A 20,679-nucleotide genomic window follows, 5' to 3' on the forward strand; every position below is an offset into this window, starting at 1 on the left:
TACACCTTTACATTTTACATTTAAAATCCCTATGCCCTGCTAATCATTGTCATGCTAATCAGTGATTTAATTTGTTTTAAAACAGCTGATAGTGACAAAGTGCCACCATTGATCTAACTGTTACAGTGAGGGTATTCATAAGGACTTGACTCTTTGAATTATTAAACTTCCTGTAGATATGTTATTCAGAAACATGGTTGTGATATTTAACATCTACATTAAGCAAAGAGGAAAGAGAAATATCATTGCATTAAAAAAAAAGAAAGAAAGAAAATTAAAACCTCCAAGTGACTCATTATCTTGTAGACATGATTAAAATCTGAAGCAACGCTGTGAGCCATTTTTGTTCAGTTTTGCTCTCTGCCAATCAAATTGATGTGAATTCATCACTTTCATGGTTTGGTCATTTTGTTGGTTTGATAACTGCTGCTTATCAGTATTTTTTTTTTTATATTACTATTATAATTATTTAATGCGATAGTACATCGTATGGTGTAAAACTTTATGAAAAAAGAAAGGTTTTCTAATAAAATGCAGAATATTTTCTAAAAAAAAAAAAAAACAGGACATTACAAAACAGTATGAAAAACATGGGTAAGGCCATTTGGACAGTCAAATTTTCAAAAACAGCTTGGGCGTATTGTCATAGCTGGTGTCTGGTGGATTTCTAAATGGTAATAATTTTACCAAAATGATTTTTCAGATTTCAGTATAGGGAAAGATTTGGTGAGAGTTAGACATGATTTTTAGAAGTTTCAGTTTAGGGGAAGATTTAGTATGAGAGTTAAACATGAGTTTTATAGAGGTTTCAGTACAGGGGAAGATTTTATGTGAGAGTTAGACATGATTTTTAGAGGTTTCAGTTTAGGGGAAGACTTAGTCTGACAGTTAGACATGACTTTTATAGGTTTCAGTTCAGGGGAAGATTTAGTGTGAGAGTTAGACATGATTTTTGGAGGTTTCAGTACAGGGGAAGATTTGGTGAGAGTTAGACATGAGTTTTAGAGGTTTCAGTACAGGGGAAGATTTGGTGAGAGTTAGACATGAGTTTTAGAGGTTTCAGTACAGGGGAAGATTTAGTGTGAGAGTTAGACATGGAGTGGAAAGAAGAAGAAACATTTTTTTTTTAAATTAAAACTATTTTAAGTATTAAAGTTTTTTTTTTTTTTGAGTTTTCAAAATCCAGAGGTAATAAATTATAAACACATTGTATTTAAGTAAATAACTACTTAGAGTTTCATGTCATAGTTGCTGAGGAACCTTTTGACAGAGCATTTGAAAGAACCAGGTCTGTGCTATAGTCTGACCAGAGAGCAGTGCAGAGTACAGACATATGTATAGAAACAAACAAACAAACACACACCCACACATGCAGACACAAACACACACAGGCATCTGCATGCACACTCTTGTCTAAAATTCATGCAAATCATGCAAAAATGCATGACTTAATATACGCGCAATTTTTTTAAACAACCTTTAGGACAAACATTTCATAAGAAAATGCATACACAAAGCAAACACTGACATGCAACAGGCATGCTTGCTAAAAGCTGCCAAACCACAGTGTTCATGAGGTTTGATGTGGGTTTCTACCAGTCAGGCAGTGAGAGGAGGAGCTAACTGGTCTCTTGTCCTTTTCTCATAGTTGAACATGAGGAAATAAAATGAAATATTAATATTATTAGCATGTTGCATTATCATTGGCTGGTTCTAAAATCACTTTACGATGTCACAATAAGACTATTAAAAACAATACAACTTCCCAGCCAATTATGATAAACCTAAAACTATAATATCTTAACCAGTTGGACACTTTACACATTGTCTTAATGTAGTAAACAGGCTGTCATGACAAATAAGAAAAAATCAAACATGTCAGGCAGTTTCTGCTCTTACCCAGCTGTGACAAGTGTATGTAAGAGGAAAAAAAAATCCTGTGTCTTTTTTCAAATACCGAATGAGTCTGTCAAATAATAATGGCTCTAAGATAAAAAAAAAAGTGATCATATTTTATTCACATAACCTCTCCCTCTCTCTCTCTCTCTCTCTCTCTCTCTCTCTCTCTCTAAGTGTGAAAGTGTTGCACTCTCTGTCTGGATAAGTGAGTGAATACATTGTGAATACTTTGTGACCAGTTTGTCTGTACCCTCAGCAAATGACAGAAGAGACTGTTCACTCACACTAACTCACAACACCTCAGACCCTATCACACAACATTTCCTTCACTTTGTAACAGTTCAGGAATCCATAAGTAATAAATGAAAAGTTGTGTGGTGTTGAACATGTTTTCTCTGAACAGATTCACCAGTAAAGACTCATTAATGTCTACTGAGTGTTGAGGTAAAGCCTTTATTTAAATGGAGTATATTTAAAAGGACATTCAGTTTCAGTGTCTGCACTTTGAGTCACTATAATCATTAACTGTCCCACATCCTCCCCAACTATACACACACACACACACACACGCACACACACACACACACACACACACACACACACACACACACACACACACACGCACACATACTCCCAGAGCCGACAACATATCAAACATCCACTCATAATATTTCATATTTGACAGGGACACTCTGACACATTTTTCTTTCTGATTTCTTCTAGTGCTGACTTGTCTGCCCTGCCTCTGCTCTGGACAGGCTAAAGGTAATGATGAATCCTCATCCAGATTGTTGACAGATTTTTCATTGATTTGTGTTTTCATAATTTTATCTTTGACATCTCTTTGTTATTTCTACTGGTAGATTATTATTCACAATACCTGTCAAAGGACATAGACCATTTGATCAGTTGTTTACCAGTACTTCGTTTGAGTGATTGCTAACTAACTAACTGACTAACTAACTAAGTAAGTAAGTAACAATCTTGCTATGGCGACAGAGGCACATATCGTATCGTACACAGCTGCTGTGTGTGTCTGTGTACAGAGTGACTCATATACCACACTCAGAGAGAAGCTGTGGTCTGCACAAATATACAAATAAACTAAGCTATTTTATTTTCTGGGTAGAAAAGATGGATCCATTTTAAATTTGTGACTGAAAGCATTCCTCTGGCTTCTTCTGTGTACCACATTATCCACAGTTACTCTGAGTGTGAAACCAAGCACAACTGTGTACACTGGAGAAACAGTCAGTCTGAAGTGTGTGATAGAGTCTAAGAGGAACTGGAGATATAAGTGGTATAAAGGCAGCTCTCAGACTGCAATGTCTCAGTCTAATGGTTACACTATAACTGGAGACACATTGACCATCAGAAGAGTTTCAAGGTCTGACCAGGGTCGCTACTGGTGTCAGGGAGAGGTGCAACAGTTATTTACTGCATCATACACCAACAGCTCTGTCTATCTTCTTGTAAGAGGTAAGCAAACTGTGGGCAAAACACATTATGATAAACAAGGGAGAGATAGATTGGATGTCCATATGAGTGTCTCTGTGTTTACTCTAATTGATTTCAAAAGAAGAAGAAGAAAAAAAAAAAAAGCAACCTGCTCTTGGTAATAGTTTAGAACAACAAAAAAACACTAAGCTATTTTCTGTTCCTAAACATAATAAATATGTACTTTACTCATACAGACCCACCTGGATCAAAACTTACTTTGAACTCAAACACACCTGTGTACACTGGAGAGACAGTCAGTCTGAAGTGTGTGATAGAGTCTGGGAGGAACTGGAGATATAAGTGGTATAAAGGCAGCACTCAGACTGCAGTGTCTCAGTCTAATGGTTACACTATAACTGGAGACACATTCACCATCAGAGCAGCTACTGTAACTGACCAGGATCAGTACTGGTGTCAGGGAGAGAGTGATAACAGACCAACATCCTCACAAATAAGTAACTCTGTTGCTTTCAGTGTGATAGGTGAGTGATTAATCTGACATAGACTTCCAGTGTAGTATGATATTTCTGACAGTGTAGAGTCTGAACTATTCATTACCCTCCCACAGGATCAAAACCAAAACCTCAACTCACCTCCAGTCTTAAAGGAGCAGTACTGAGAGGAAACACAGTTACTCTGAGCTGTAAACTGGACCAGTCCACAGGATGGGTGTTTTACTGGTACAGACACACACAGAACTCTTCAGCACTGACACAGACTTATAAAGACTCCTACACAATCAGTTCTGTTACAGACTCTGATGGAGGACAGTACTGGTGCAGAGCTGGAAGAGGAAACCCAGTCTACTACACACAATACAGTGATGCAGTCTGGGTAAATGTTACAGGTGAATAATTTCACACAGTTATATGGAAATGACTATGTTGTATTTGGAAATATACTGAGTTTGAGTTTTTATTGTCTTTGTAGAGTTTAGATGTGTCACTCTCTGTTCTGTGTTTGTTTTATATTTGTGTGCTGTACATTGGTGTGGTATGTATGTTATTCTACAGAGAGTCCAAAGGCTGTTGTGATCTTGCAGCCTGATAAACAGACATTCAGAGGAGAGACTGTCACTCTCAGATGTCAAATACAGGGAGAGAGAGACAATGACTGGGAATACAGCTGGTATAAGAAGAGTTCTTCACTCAGTCCTGTCAGTAAAGATCAGGAATACACAATCAGTCCTGTTAATGAGTCCCACAGTGGTGATTACACCTGTAGAGGAAAACGCAGAAGAGACTCACAGAACTCAGAGATGAGTGATGCTGTAACACTGATTGTGTCAGCAGGTGAGTCTGTTAGTTTAAAGAGTACTTATCACTAATTTGTAACTAGAGACATTAAGCATTGATTACTTAACTTGATGAACAAACAACAGAATGTAATGCATATAATATTTTCTCTGCTCTAACAGGTAAAGCCCAGTCAGTTCTGAGTGTCTCTCCTAAAATGCGTCTTACTGAGGGAGACTCAGTGACTCTGAGCTGTGACGTTAAAAACTCCTCTACAGGCTGGACATTCCTCTGGTACAAAGTTATGAACACTGGCGTACCCAGGGTTCATTCTAACTCTGTAGAACTCCTCTCAGACAGCAGCAGAGGAGCTGGAGACTCCTACACTCTCAGCCCTGCTGCTCTTAAACACACAGGAGTTTATGTGTGCAGAGCACAGAGAGGAAACCCAGTCTATTACTCAGAGTACAGCACAACACAGCCACTGTGGGTCACTGGTAAGACAAGTAACAGGTCTTTCCCATTCACCTTTGAATTTATACATTTTATGTGTACCACAAATAGACCTTGTCTGAACATCTGTCTCTCTGTGTCTCAGGTCTGTCTCCTCCAGTCTCTCTGATTGTCAGTCCCAACAGAGCTCAACACTTTACATCTGATTCTCTCTCACTGAGCTGTGAGGTACAGAGTTACTCTACTGGATGGACAGTGAGACGATACACAGATAATGGAGAGGTGTCAGACTGTTCATCAGACTGGGGATCAGTGACAGGATCTACATGTAGCATCAGCTCCCTCCAGTCATCAGACAGTGGAGTGTACTGGTGTCAGTCTGACTCTGGAGGGAACAGTAATCCTCTCAACATGACAGTGACTGGTAAGCCTTCAAAATGTGTATCACTTTAATTAATAAAAATCATTAACCCTTATACGGTGTTCATTTATTTCTTACACACTCAGTGTTAGTGGATCTGGTGGACCCACAACATTATTGGGTTTTTAAGACAGTCCAGCCACAAAGTGTATGTAAAAATAACAGATATTGACTTGATCTCAATTATAACCAATATTGACAGCATATATGGTTAATATTTGCCATTTAGATCTGTTAGATGTCATTTATCAGTAGGAGTGCTATTCGTGTTTTGTGATAAATTGTGATCTTGCTGGTCCTGGGGCTGCCCGAGGCTCAATCTCATCCTCTTCTGAATTCACAGAAACCTGTCAGAAACGTGATCCTCATATTCTGAAAACTCTTCATCTTCATCTTCCAAAGCTTCTCTCTCTTGTACAATCACCTCTTTACTTTTTTCACTTACAAGCCCCACACTTTTATTACCCTCAGGTCAATGAGTCTCAGGTTGAACAAATAATTCATTGCACCATTTTTCTTTTAGTAAACATTGAAAATGGGTCCCACAGACCCGAACACCATACAAGGGAAGGATATATTTTTTTTTTTCTCAAACAAGAATTGTCCCAAACAGTAGAGATTGTATGTTGTATGAGATGCACTCTTACTTGCGTGAATAAGTCAAAATATACTCTCCAAAATATATTCTGTTCTATATTCTGTGTATTCTGTTCTATAGATGGTGATGTGATCCTGGAGAGTCGTGTCCATCCTGTTACAGAGGGAGATACTTTGACTCTGCGCTGTAGATATCGAAACACCTCCTCAGACCTCAGAGCTGATTTCTATAAAGATGAATTAGTCCTCCAGAATCAGACTACAGGAGAGATGACCATCCCTACTGTCTCAAAGTCAGATGAGGGTCTGTATTGGTGTAAACACCCAGACAGAGGAGAGTCACCAAAGAGCTGGATCACTGTCAGAGGTGAGACACACACACACACACACACACACACACCACACACACACACACTCACACACCCCTTATATCAGATATTTGTAACTGCAGTGTGATACTGCAGTGCATAACTAATGAATGTGTGTGTGTGTGTGTGTGTGTGTGTGTGTGTGTGTGTGTGTGTGTGTGTGTGTGTGTGTGTGTGTGTGTGTGTGTGTGTGTGTTTGTGTGTGTGTGTGAATAGACTCAGTGTCAGGTTATGGATTCTCTGCTGTAACAGTAGGAGTGATGGTGGGACTGGGCATGTTCTTCATGTTCATCATTATAATGACTCTGATTTATTGCTCAGGTAAAAACATAGACTCAGTGCATCGATTACTGACTATTACTATAAAGACCTAATAATGAAGATTACAGTGATATAATGACTTTACAAATCTCATATAAGCTTAATGTGCTGTGCACTAAGTAATTTTAAAGTGACAGTTGTGTTTTCTAAATTATTGCAGGTTCCAGCTTTAATAAATCATTTCTGTAAGTGTTTTTATATTTTCATTAATACAGTTTATCATTGTTGCACATAGTTTACCAGCGTTGCACATAAAGGTGTCATTTCATGTAACAGATCTCTGTCGTCCTCTAGAGTCAATAGACAGAGACGCCACAGTCAGACCTCAAAGCGGGACCAGAACCAAACCAGAGGAGAAATGGGTATTCAGTCAGGACACTTGTCTCCACTGTGTGGTCTGAACAGAACTACAACTTTACAAACATCTCTACACATTGAACTCCTCCATGTCTCAGTCACAGTAGTAGAGTTTTTACATGTCCATACGTCTGGAAAAGTCACAAAAAAGTCAGCCATAAACTGAAAGATAACAATTTATCATTTCGTGTTTTGTGTGTTAGGTGATGCTGAAGAGGGATCAAGTGATGTGACTTACTCTCAGATTGTGATGAAAAACATGAAAATAAAGAACAAAGGTAAATCAATCTCATCTCACAACCACAGCAACACAACTCTATAGTTATTCCATTCATATTGTATCAGTCATCAAGAATTTCATTATGCATGAAGTCATATCTCATAAATTCAAACTCTTACCCGTATCAGAAAAGACCAACAGACCAGAGGAGGACACGGTTTACTCACAGCTGAAGTCAAACACAACCACAGGTATAACAGCACCACATGTTTTTTCTTTTCTTTTTTATTTCCGACTGTACTGTGTATTTGTTGTATTATAATCTATAATATTTTACTTATTATGTTACATTATCCTCCACTTGTTATGTCCAGTTCTATAGTATCATGTGTCACTTAGTCTTTCACTGTCTTGTTACTTGCTCTATGTGTCGTCCTATATACACTGTCCCTGTCTTGTATATTACACTGTGGTCAGTGAGAAACCACTGTATGCTTGTATATGGATTTGATTTGACTTGACTTTGATAACACTCCCCATCACATGGACTCATGGAATTTTAACTGAGACTGAACATGTTGGAGTTTTAAAGCCTTCAGTAAGAGAGACAGTATATCAGTCTGGATCTAATGTAGTGTGTGTAGGTATTGCACTTATTTTATAATGTGAACACTGACCTTTGTTTTAGGCCATTAAAACATAGGAACATTATTAGACCAGATAATGGGGAATATGAGATGAATAATCTCTCTCATTTGAACTGTATTTCGTCTGCTTAACAATAGATTGTGTAGTTGGACCCAGTGATGTTACTTATGTGACTTATGCTCCTATTGTGATAAAACACAAGAAAAACAAGAAGAAGAATAAAGGTGAGACTAATGTTTTAGAAGTAAATGAAATAATTTTTGTGTTAAATTATGGAGTTTGTTCACTTTATTAGACCTGTTATGAAACTCTGATTACAGCCCTTTTACTCAATATTACTCCTATTTTTATTAGATAAAATGTAAAATAAAATTTTTAAGCTGGACAATTCCATACTGATGTGCAGAAATATGAAACTGCAATTAAAGTGAATGTGTTTCCCTATATTAGGCAATATCAGTATCATGACAGAGCCTGTGTATTCCCAGCTCAAACACGGTGAGTATGATAATGATAATTTGCGTATGAATCCTGTAGGTTCTAAATGCTAATACTAATTTACTTTACTGTAGTTACTTTGATTTCATTTATTCATTTGTTTATTTATTTAAATAAATAAATAATGGGCAGAGGGAGAGGGGGAGAGAGAGAGAGAGAGAGAGAGAGAGAGAGAGAGAGAGAGAGAGAGAGAGAGAGAGAGAGAGAGAGAGAGAGAGAGCAATTTGAGTAGGGTTCCCACACAACTGAGACTACCCAGAAAGTGCAGATAGTGTTTTCTGAAGCAATGTCATATCATCCTAAAGACAATATCATCAGATGAAGTCTAGATATATTTTTCATAATTGCTTTATAGAATTTCAGAGATGGATTCATGGCATCTGTTGTATATGTGATATGTGCTTTTATGTTATTTAACGAGCTTTGATCTTTTACAGGTGCCAATGCCAGATAATCACATCAGGATTCAGTCAACCGATATTACAACATCACTGTAACCATGATGAGTCATCAGTTGGATGACAGGCCAAGCATACACTGTGATATTTTTAAAGAATTTTATAAAGCTTTTTATTATAGTTCTAGTAAAAATAATCTGTGATCAGACAGTTTTACAAATGCATCTTTAGTATATTGTTATATCTACATTATTACATTAAATGTGCAAAGTTTTACTTTTTGGTTTTTTTTGCAAATTGCAGCTATTCCATGAAGAGGTGAATTAGTTTTTATTCTAAACAATGTCCTATTATTGTTATTGGAACCACTCTACAGTTATGAGTGTGACTTCAGTGATGATCTGTTCAGATGATAAAATACTCTAGTGTTTTTATTCTAAAGAATGTCCTATTATTTAACTAAATGTAACCACTCTACAGTTATGAGTGTGACTTCAGTGATGATCTGTTCAGATGATAAAATACTCTGGTGTTTTTCAGCTTTGTCTCCTCCTCCTCTTCCTCATTTCATCATTGATCTGATCTGTACTCTGGCCCTGTGTGATCTTTTCAACAGCTTTTGTTTCTCAAACTTATAAACTGTAAAACCAAATTAACTGTAAGAACAATGATGACAGATTTAACATTGTAAGGAAACATAAGGAAACATGCATTCGCTTCATCATCTTTTTAGTGTATTTGTGTATTCTTTATTTAGTAGAATTTTGTATTATCTTATTTTTGTCTCAGGCTTGTTTTTCTTTTCTTTTCTTCTTTTTTTTTTATGTTCAGTCACAGTTGGAAAATTTCAACATGACCTCTGTATAACCAGTATCACCTACATCTACATTTGCAATCAGTGTGGAGATTTGAGGGAATTCACCTTTTGTCCAGCAGATAGAGACATTACTCAGAACTGCACTGTTTCCATCACTGTCAGTAACATGTAAACAGTAACGGTAACACAGTAACTCATTTACAAAAAAAAAAAAAAAAAAGAAAAAAAAAGAAAAAGCTATGTTACAATGCTGTCCTCTAGTGTTTGAATGTGGTTGCACACCTGCAAGGAATCTCCAAATGAAGCAAGCTCCTCTGAAAAGTTAACTGTCAGTGACTGAGTTAGTCTGTAACTCAAAGGCCTGTTGTAGGCCTGACAGTAGAATTAGCTTTCTCCACTCCATGGCTTTCAGATCCAGCCTACATTATATGTTCAACAAAAGAGTTTGTTGCTCCTCTGAGAGATGGGTTAATATAAGATACTGAACCCTCAACCATGTCTCTGTCTCTTTTATTTTCCAGCACTGAGGCTGGATCCTCTTACCACAGCCTCACAGATGAGTCTCCCAATGATTATGACATGTATATACTGTAGTTCCCTTACTGCACATCCATTTAACCTTGATGCAAATAAAAGACTCAAACTCTCTTCCACAAAACAACCAGTGCCTTTAGTTTGAGTAAAGAAACAAGTGTCTCTGTACCAAAACAATAAACACAATGTCTCTCACTATTTTATTGAGGTCAGCTGAGGACATATAGATGCAGTAAAATATAACATGGCTGTCATCTCATAATGTCTGTGTGGTGTATCTTGTGTGTCATACATCTGATAACAGGGGCCTCATATGCGGCTGGATTAGGAAACTGAGTGGATATGAAGCCCAGCTGAACTTCAGTCTGAATCAAGCAGAAGGTTGTACAAAGACACATCATCTCCAATAGCGTCAGTTAGCACATTACACAAAATGACATCATCTCCAACAGTGTCAGTTAGCACATTACACAAAAATGACATCATCTCAAATAAGGTTACGGAAGCCAATCATCATCTTCAGTTAGATTTTTGTATATGCACATTATTGAATCATGAAGACAGGATGACAAGTCCCAGGACCAACTCAAGTCAAAGCAACTGTAAAATGAGAAAATGGGAAAATATGTTCTTTTTAAACTTGATTCTGAGGAGAATGTGGAGATAATGTGTGAAACGTGAAGTCCTGCTGCAGTGTGTATGGTGTGAGATTTTGGGAGGATCTTGAAATTGTCCATTTTAAGATCACATTAGTTTAACATGAATGAAAACATCAATCACAAGCATTAAGTTTTATCAGAAACGATAAATTGATTAATTCAGTCATTCCCTCTTGTTTAGTAAACTGTTGGATTTTGAATACATCTTTGTCTCTCTCCTGTTGTATTTCAGGAATGTTGAATGTGGTCATTCCTAACAGTAAACCTCAGGGAAGTAATTTTGGACGCTATCCATGGTGCTGAAACATGTTACTAAGTGAGACTTTGTTCCAAGGTCTTCTTTGTGACCTCTCTGAACATGTAATTACCTCCACTTTCTCACATTCCTCATAAGTCATTTATAGATCACTTTGTGAACTAAACCAGGTACAAGTTTTATGTACACATATACAATATGAAAAACTCAAGACTGTTGCTCTAGAGCAAATAATAACAATAATAATAATAATAATAATAATAATAATAATAATAATAATAATAATAATAATAATGATGATAATAATAATAATAATAATAATAGTAAATCACACTTTGTTTAGGCCTTATCCACCACAGTTAAAAAAAAAAACAAACTTTTTTTTTTGTTTGTTTGTTTTTTTTTTTACATTAAGCACATGTAAATGGCCTTCTGCAATGACTACAAAACAATAAACCTAGGCACTCTTCCCAGAGAGAGCTTTGTCCTCTCAGGTCTCTAATGACATTGTCTCCATGTCTGTTACTGTTACTAGTGACTGTTGTATGTGTGGTCAGACAACAGAGGGGTTTTGATGTGAGAAATCCCCTCAAAATAAAAGAAATTACTTTTAATGAATAATTGAATCAACCTGATTTTCTTTTCTTTTCTTTTCCTTGGCTGTTTCACAGCTCAGTCTCAGAAAGGTAGTGTAGACGCTGCAGTGACAAAGAGATAAAAGTCCATGATTTGTGGGAACATAGAGTGTAATTCTCTCCATGGCCACAAGGGGGATAATCTGGTCATTTCTGAGAGGTGTGATAGACTAAGGTGGAAATAAGAAGAGGAGTCTTTCCTGGGTAGAACAACATGCTTAAAATAACAGATTTAGTACACAGCAAATTTTTTTTTTATAATGTTATGTCAGTAACTTATGAATAAAACAGATCACACGCCAACGTACATAAATTGCCCTGCTGAATTTAACAGAAACTGACAGTCATCAATTTCAAGCAAACCAACTGTCAGAGTGACCACTCTGCATAGACTGTTTTTATTGTGATTACTGAAGCTCTAACTGAGAGAGAGAGAGAGATCTCTTGCTTTAACTCTCCTAAACCCATCTACAGTCTTGGACACCATCAGGTGATGAATGTGATGATGGCTGATGTGGGTGTAGGAGTCTTCTCCTGTTTTGTGTTGAATCTGGATCTACCAGGTCACCTGGACAAAGTCTTCACACAGAGTCTCTCCATACACCAGAGACTTTTCTATCATCTCAACAGCAACATTTCAAATGAGATTAAAATTTACACGGATAAATGTCAAACTCAAATTTTCCATACGAGTAATGATGAAGTTAAAGAGCTACAGACAACGTATTTTTAATCAAACTTGGTGGTGAGATTCACTCTTTATTAACAGAGTCACTGAAAGAGACAGCGGAATTTTCCACCACTTATGCACAGAGAGGACATTTCAACAACAGGAAGGGGGAGGGGTGGAACCTGTGGGTACACACACACACACAGGCATACACGCGCACACACACACACACACACACACACACACACATGTGCGCGCGCACACACACATATGCACACGCACACACAAACACACGCGCGCTCACACACACATAACGGCTCTAAAAGTCCCAACCACAGAACTTATTTTTATGATACGTGAGAACAGAGTGAAGGTATGACTTTGTGGTTTGTCCTCTGTTCTATTTCAGTGATGTGGTTTTTACCAGGGAAAGGGTGAGAACTGGCCCCGTATGCTGCTTCACTGACCTCTTCAGAAGGGCCTGAGAGAGACAGAAAAATGATCTTATAATAATGTTCAGAGGACAATACAACTCAATTGATGTGTCTGAAGTTCTTTTTCAGATAAGTAAGTGATAGAACTGTGATTATAAAATGAGCAAAGGCCATTCTGTCTCACTATGATTCTCTAATTACGAATAATCAGTCTTTTAGTCTGTAATCTGTATTAGCTGGTTAGTCTATATTAAAATTAATTTAATAAACTCAGTCTAATCAATCTCATAAACTTCTGTTAAATCATATTTCTCTCTCTCTCTCTCTCTCTCTCTCTCTCTCTCTCTCTCTCTCTCTCTCTCTCGCTCTCTCTCTCTCTCTCTCTCTCTCGCTCTCTCTCTCTCTCTCTCTCTCTCTCTCTCTCTCTCTCTCTCTCTCTCTCTCTCTCTCTCTGTGTGTGTGTGTGTGTGCAGAGGTGTGATCTCGGTGTGAATACAGGAAGTGTTTATAACACACATTGTTGTCCACACAATCTCTCACTCATACAGCATGGAGCTCAGTCCACTACATGTGCTGCTCAGTAAGTAATCTCTCACTCTCTTTTTCTTGTTCTTGAGGTTATCTTATTATGTCATTGTGTAAAAGTGAAAAAAGTCTATATTCAGGTGAGATGATGCAATCTTTCACCTGAATACTTATAACATTTTCAAGCTGTTATAATCACTTTAGAGTACATCGCTAACTTTTCACATTTTAGATGAGACTGAGTGATGTGGTGAGTTAATGTTGTTTCTATATGTTTTAGTGATGTGGTGAATTAATGTTGTTTCTGAATGTTTTAGTGATATGGTGAGCTAATGTTGTTTTCTATATGTTTTAGTGATGTGGTGAGTTAATGTTGTTTTCTATATGTTTTAGTGATGTGGTGAGTTAATGTTGTTTTCTATATGTATTAGTGATGTAGTGAGTTAATGTTGTTTACTATATGTTTTAGTGATGTGGTGAGTTAATGTTGTTTTCTATATGTTTTAGTGATGTGGTGAATTAATATTGTTTCTATATGTTTTAGTGATGTGGTGAGTTAATGTTGTTTACTATATGTTTTAGTGATGTGGTGAGTTACTGCTGTTTTCTATATGTTTTAGTGATAAATGTATGTAATTAGTAAGAACATTAATTGTCTTAAGTGAACAGTTTCCACTGTGAGTAAACAATACCGTGATTTACAGACATTCTTTTTCTCCCTGTTCAGACTGAGATAAAACATGTGGTGGTGTTAGAGGGTTTATTAGAGAAAACTGCATGTTCTCATTCCTGTACTGTTAAAGACACTTAACAAATCATAATCAGTATTATAATCGGTATAGTATCTTGGCCCTCTGCTTTAGGATTTTACTCTGTTTTCTCCCAGTTTGATTTGTCTAATACCCTGTAGTGTCTTAATTCTCTATGTTTGCATGACCCCTGTACCAATCTAGAAAGATGTAGAATCATGTATGAGTCCTCTGTTACATACAAAATCAGTCACTGTTTGTTTTCACCAATCAGCGTACAATTTAAGCACACATGGGACTGTGTGTGTAGAAGTCAAAGCTACACCCCTGGGTTTACCTACCTATAGGCAGACACATAACTAAAATTAGCAAGTACTGAAAAGTGAATATACAAAACGAAAGCTTGTATATTAACGATATATAAAGTGCCCTGTCAGGGATGTTCTCCCATAACAGGACCAAATGTATTATTAGTGATGATTCTTCTTAGTGAGGAACACATTCACATATACACAAACGTATGGACACAAATGCGCAGACACACCAACCCACACACACACACACACACACACACACACACACACACACCTGTATGAAAGAAACCAGACAGCTACCAGACAAACATGCTAAAACTGAAACTCTAATAACCTCACCCATGATGTTTAATGTATGGCAGCATAGCAGAGATAAGAGTTTGTGGTTTGACTTCTCTTCCAGTTCTTCAGACCAGTGAGTGTAGGAGGAGCTGCTTAATGACCATATACGCTACTCACCTACATTTTCACACTCACACAGACCCATGTCATCAGGTTCAAGTCTGATATACTGAACAATTTAGAACCATCAGTCATATGCAAGATACAGTTATTGTCAGATGAGACAAAAGCTGCTCAGTTTGATCAATCAATGTCTTAACACATTCTTCTTTATTATTAGATTTCTCATTGCATTGTTAGTCACTATATTTCGGCCTTATGGATGAACCAACCTGAAACTTGTCTTGAAGATATATTTATACTCTATAGGAAACCAAAGAGTCTACAACCACAACACAACCTTCCTCTTACATCTCTCTCTCTCTCTCTCTCTGTCTCTCTGTCTCTCTCTCTCTCTCTCTCTCTCTCTCTCTCTTCATACATTTTTCTCTCTCATACCTCCTCATCCATTCACATTAGAACACATGTCTCAACATGTCCTTAGCCTCTCCCTGAGTCTTGATGAGTTAATATGTGTGTGTGTGTGCGTGCGTGTGTGTGTGTGTGTGTGTGTGTGTGAGTGTGTGGATGGGTCGGTGGTTGATGACAGAGTGCATGATGTCTGCAGCTGAACTTTCACTCTGTGAATGTTCTACTATATTTACTGTTCATTCAGGTTGTTCTTATGCAGCTTTTCGATACTGTGTTTCCAGAATATCCCTTTTATATTTAGATGGTCCTTATCAGTATGTCTATCTGTACATAATGTTGAATTTATAGAATTAACCTCACTTTAAAGTGATAATCAGTGCTAGTCTCTGCTAACTACAGATGAAATCCTTGATCTAATGTGATAATAATGTTATCCATTTTACCTATATTAATTATGAGAGAAAGGTGTTTAATAAAGTCTGACACGTGGAAAGGCATTGGTTGTTATAGTCTATATTGCATGTATTTCCATAAACAGGGTCCATAAATATTCTAAGATTTTCTATTAGTTAACAGGACTGTTGAGTGAAGGTTTACATATTTATAGAATTTCATACAGAAAAGTGCACTGAGGGTTAGATATAAAGCAATAGTTGAATGAATAGCACATTCAAAATTTGTATTGATGAAAGTCAGTATTCACACTAAAAGACATGGAGTTGTGAACTATAAATTTATTCCAAAAAAATTCATAGATGTTTTGTTCTAATGATGTTGTTTTGTTCTATGATCAAGTCCATTAAATATTGTTAATAACAGAGTTGAGCAGAATTGTCAGAGCAGCTTGTTAATGAGAGTTTGAAGGCTAGAGGTTTGTGTTGAATACTTTCACATCATATTCACACAAGGTCTTCTATTGGGATGTAGCATTATCATGATCAGAGGAAGAAATAAAAATGCATGAATCCAATCAGTATCGTATAGGGTTAAGACATTGTAGTTATAATGAGTCAAATCAGTATCTTATAGAGATAAGACAGTGTAGTTAAAGGTCAAATGTATCTGATGTGTTCTAAGTTTCTCTGTTTGTGTTTTAGTGCTGAGTTCACTCTTCTACTCTGGGCAAACTCAAGGTAATAAAAATTTTTCATAATCATCATATTCAGACATACACAATACCATTGTTTAGTAAACATGTAATGCAAGCTGTACTTTTCCTACTAAGACGTGTTTTTATCTGTCTCCTCATGGCGTCCATGTAAGTGAAGCGACATTCTGTTTAGACAGTTTTGGAATTACATTTTATTTTATCTGATTTCTATAGAAAAGCTCAAACCTTCTCTGATTCAGGATCCTCAAAGGACTCAGATATTTAGTGGAGAGACAGTGACCCTCAGATGTGAAATTTTATGGTTCACATTTTACAGACAAATACTCAGTGTTTGAGTGATAGTGGTAAATGGGTTTTATTTGCTGTGTGTGAAGTATTTTTCCAACATTTTCCCTTGTTGGCACAGACTTACCAACAGCTAAACTGATAGTAAAACCAGAGACCACTGTGTACACTGGAGAGACAGTCACTCTGAAGTGTGAGATAAAGACTGAAAGTGGATGGAGATATAAGTGGTATAATGGCAGTTCTCACATTAGATTGTTTACATTTTCACATCACACTGTAAGTAGAGACACATTGACCATCAGTGGAGTTGTTGAATCTGATGAGGGTCAGTACTGGTGTAAGTGAGAGAGTTATTACAGACCCACATCCTCACAGCTAAGCAGTCCTGTCACTCTCACTGTTAGAGGTGAGTAAGTCAGAATGCCAGAAGACATCAAAAACATTTAAAAGAAATCAGAAATATTCTCCATACAACAACATTTCTAAACTCACATTGCGATAAAGAGGCAGGATGCAGATGTAGGTCACCTGTTGCTTTATCTCCACTTGTCATAATAAAGAGTAACAAAACTTACACAGAGCCATCTTCAAAAGCAGGGAAACCAAAAGCCACCATTACATGGGGTTAAACACCAAACAATGCAAGTCAAAGAAACAGGGAAAACCAATGAGTGTAAATAAAAGTATAAATGGGGCAGAATTAACTCAGTGATTAAACTAACAAAACCAAACCAAACAACTAGGAACAAACCAAAACTGACCAAAAGTGAACAAAGATTTTTATTTATACATTGTCTTTTATTCATACTCGTCTGGTAACAGAGGATTAGCAAAGGAAGAATTTCATTGTGCAGTGTAACTGCCTGTTTTGCTGTGCACATGACAATAAAACTCTTGAATCTTGAAAAGGAACAGGGCTTTACAATACCTCCACTGACCACTAGAGGGAGGGAAAAACAATATAAATGAAACAAAGAGGGACAGAAAGGGACAGGGAGTGACAACTCTGCCCAAACCATAACATTAAACTGGTTGTCTGCCACCCTTAATACCACTGCAGTTCCATACACTCGTTTCATAAACATACACATACCATATATGCTCTAGAATATAAACAGTAACAAATAACAAACAACAAGAAGCAATAGATAAGTAATCCCACATCTGAATGATCATGTTAGAGGGACATCTGGAAAAGCTTTATGTCATTTTGAGTTTGATTCAGTGTGTAATACGATATACTATGGGTTCTTTTCAGTGTGTACCTGCCTGCAGTTTAAAAAAAATAAATAAATTAATTAATGAATTCAAAAAACCTGCAATACCTATCTGAAAACCTGCTCTTGCCATTTCCCAGACATGCTACATTACAGTTATATTGTCATTATAAATGTTTGCAGTGAATATGTATGAACAGTCTGTGAAGAGTTTTCCTCTTCTCTCCATTTATACAGATGTACCAACAGCTACACTCACTGTTACACCAGGAACTTCTCTTTACACTGGAGAGACAGTCAGTCTGAAGTGTGTGATAGAGTCTGGGAGGAACTGGAGATATAAGTGGTATAAAGGCAGCACTCAGACTGCAGTGTCTCAGTCTAATGGTCCCACTATAACTGGAGACACATTGACCATCAGAGCAGCTGCTGTAACTGACCAGGATCAGTACTGGTGTCAGGGAGAGAGTGATTACAGACCCTCATCCTCACAAAGAAGCAACTCTATTACTCTCACTGTTAGAGGTAAACGGTCTTATCCAATGCCTTGAAAAAAATATTTTCCAGATAATTCTAGTTTTATTCTGAGTAACCTTTAAATGGTATGATACCTCTGAAGCACTCTTAAGAGCTTCTCTGAATTTAAAATGGATGTGCAGCATTTCATATAAAACATTTAATGATATTTGTAGGAATCATTTGGATTTCAGACACATTTCTGAAGACTTGTTGGAATCCACAACAAGAAAACAAATCTTTGAGACAAGATAGGCACAAATAGTGATTTCAAAAAGTCGCAAAATGTCTCTCTGTTCACTGTACAGTAAAGAGAAATAGAGGCCATTTTTAACATTGTTTATGTTACAGCAGTTACATTGTTTCTGTCAGTGATAATACTGAATGATTTGTAAATGTTCTATGTTTAATATTCCTCTTTTCTTTTCCCTCATCTGCACAGACTCACCAACAGCTACACTGACAGTAAAACCAGAGACCACTGTGTACACTGGAGAGACAGTCACTCTGAAGTGTGAGATAAAGACTGAAAGTGGATGGAGATATAAGTGGTATAAAGGCAGTTCTCACATTAGATTGTATACATCTGGACATCACACTGTAAATGGAGACACATTGACCATCAGAGGAGCTGCTGTAACTGACCAAGGTCATTATTGGTGTCAGGGAGAGAGAGATTACAGACCCACATCCTCACAGCTAAGCAGTCCTGTCACTCTCACTGTTAGAGGTCAGTAAGTTAGAATGACAGGAAACATCAAAAACATCTTTAAGAAAAGAATATTTCTCCATAAAATAACATTACAAATCTCTGCATAACCCTTAATATTACACTGTTCACCTGCCTCAACAGACTACACTACAATTTCAAGCACTTGTATATCAATGTTGTGATGTTTATAAACAAAATGTCTTTATAAAAAGTAGACTTTTGTTTTTCCATTTAGGTATTTTAATACTCATACTCTAAAAATAAGAGCACAAATGTAGAGACAACTGTTTCAATTACCCTGATGCTCTTTTTTGGTCATTTCTGAATTGTTTTGATTTGTTTTGTGTCTATCAGTAAGAATGACTGACTAATTACAAAAAAAACAAAACAAAAAACAAAACAAACAAAAAACAAAAAAAAAACACAGCTGTCACTTTAGAATTAACGTTGGTTTCATCTTGTATGATATTGTGTTTCAGAAAACTGTCCAACAGTTCTTCATGTTCTCTTCAGGTCACACCGAGTGTCCCTGACTAAAACAAATGCTGAATTTAAAGTATTAATAACACTGTCTTCATGTCTACAGACTTACCCACAGCTACACTCACTGTGCAACCAGAGAGTTCTGTGTACAGTGGAGAGACAGTCAGTCTGAAGTGTGTGATAGAGTCTGGGTGGAACTGGAGATATAAGTGGTATAAAGGTAGAACTCTGACTGCAGTGTCTCAGTCTAATGGTTCCCCTATACCTGGAGACACATTCACCATCAGAGCAGCTGCTGTAACTGACCAGGATCAGTACTGGTGTCAGGGAGAGAGTGATTACAGACCCTCATCCTCACAAAGAAGCAACTCTATTACTCTCACTGTTAGAGGTAAACGGTCTTATCCAATGCCTTGAAAAAAATATTTTCCAGGTAATTTTAGTCTTATTCTGAGTAACCTTTAAATGGTATGATACCTCTGAAGCACTCTTAAGAGCTTCTCTGAATTTAAAATGAATGTGCAGCATTTCATATAAAACATTTAATAATATTTGTAGGAATAATTTGGATTTCAGACACATTTCTGAAGACTTGTTGGAATCCACAACAAGAAAACAAATCTTTGAGACAAGATAGGCACAAATAGTGATTTCAAAAAGTCGCAAAATGTCTCTCTGTCCACTGTACAGTAAAGAGAAATAGAGGCCATTTTTAACATTGTTTATGTTACAGCAGTTACATTGTTTCTGTCAGTGATAATACTGAGTGATTTGTAAATGTTCTATGTTTAATATTCCTCTTTTCTTTTCTCTCATCTGCACAGACTTTCCAACAGCTTCACTGACAGTAAAACCAGAGACCACTGTGTACACTGGAGAGACAGTCACTCTGAAGTGTGAGATAAAGACTGAAAGTGCATGGAGATATAAGTGGTATAAAGGCAGTTCTCACATTAGATTGTCTACAACTGGACATCACACTGTAAATGGAGACACACTGACCATCAGAGGAGCTGTTAAATCTGATGAGG

At 36.9% G+C, this 20,679-nt stretch overlaps 1 protein-coding gene across 1 annotated transcript in view; it reads left to right on the forward strand.

Moving 5' to 3' along the window:
• Positions 1-20,679, forward strand: part of LOC115816400 (Fc receptor-like protein 3) — a 63,211-nt gene that overhangs the window by 34,346 nt on the left and 8,186 nt on the right. Inside the window, exons 4-7 of the mRNA XM_030779356.1 lie at positions 7,355-7,429; positions 7,560-7,622; positions 8,157-8,243; positions 8,470-8,517. Coding sequence (XP_030635216.1) covers positions 7,355-7,429; positions 7,560-7,622; positions 8,157-8,243; positions 8,470-8,517 — 273 coding nt within the window. The remainder of the gene's footprint in view (positions 1-7,354; positions 7,430-7,559; positions 7,623-8,156; positions 8,244-8,469; positions 8,518-20,679) is intronic.

The sequence above is a fragment of the Chanos chanos genome, chromosome 7 (genome assembly GCF_902362185.1).
Source record: "Chanos chanos chromosome 7, fChaCha1.1, whole genome shotgun sequence".
Classification (NCBI taxonomy): domain Eukaryota; kingdom Metazoa; phylum Chordata; class Actinopteri; order Gonorynchiformes; family Chanidae; genus Chanos; species Chanos chanos.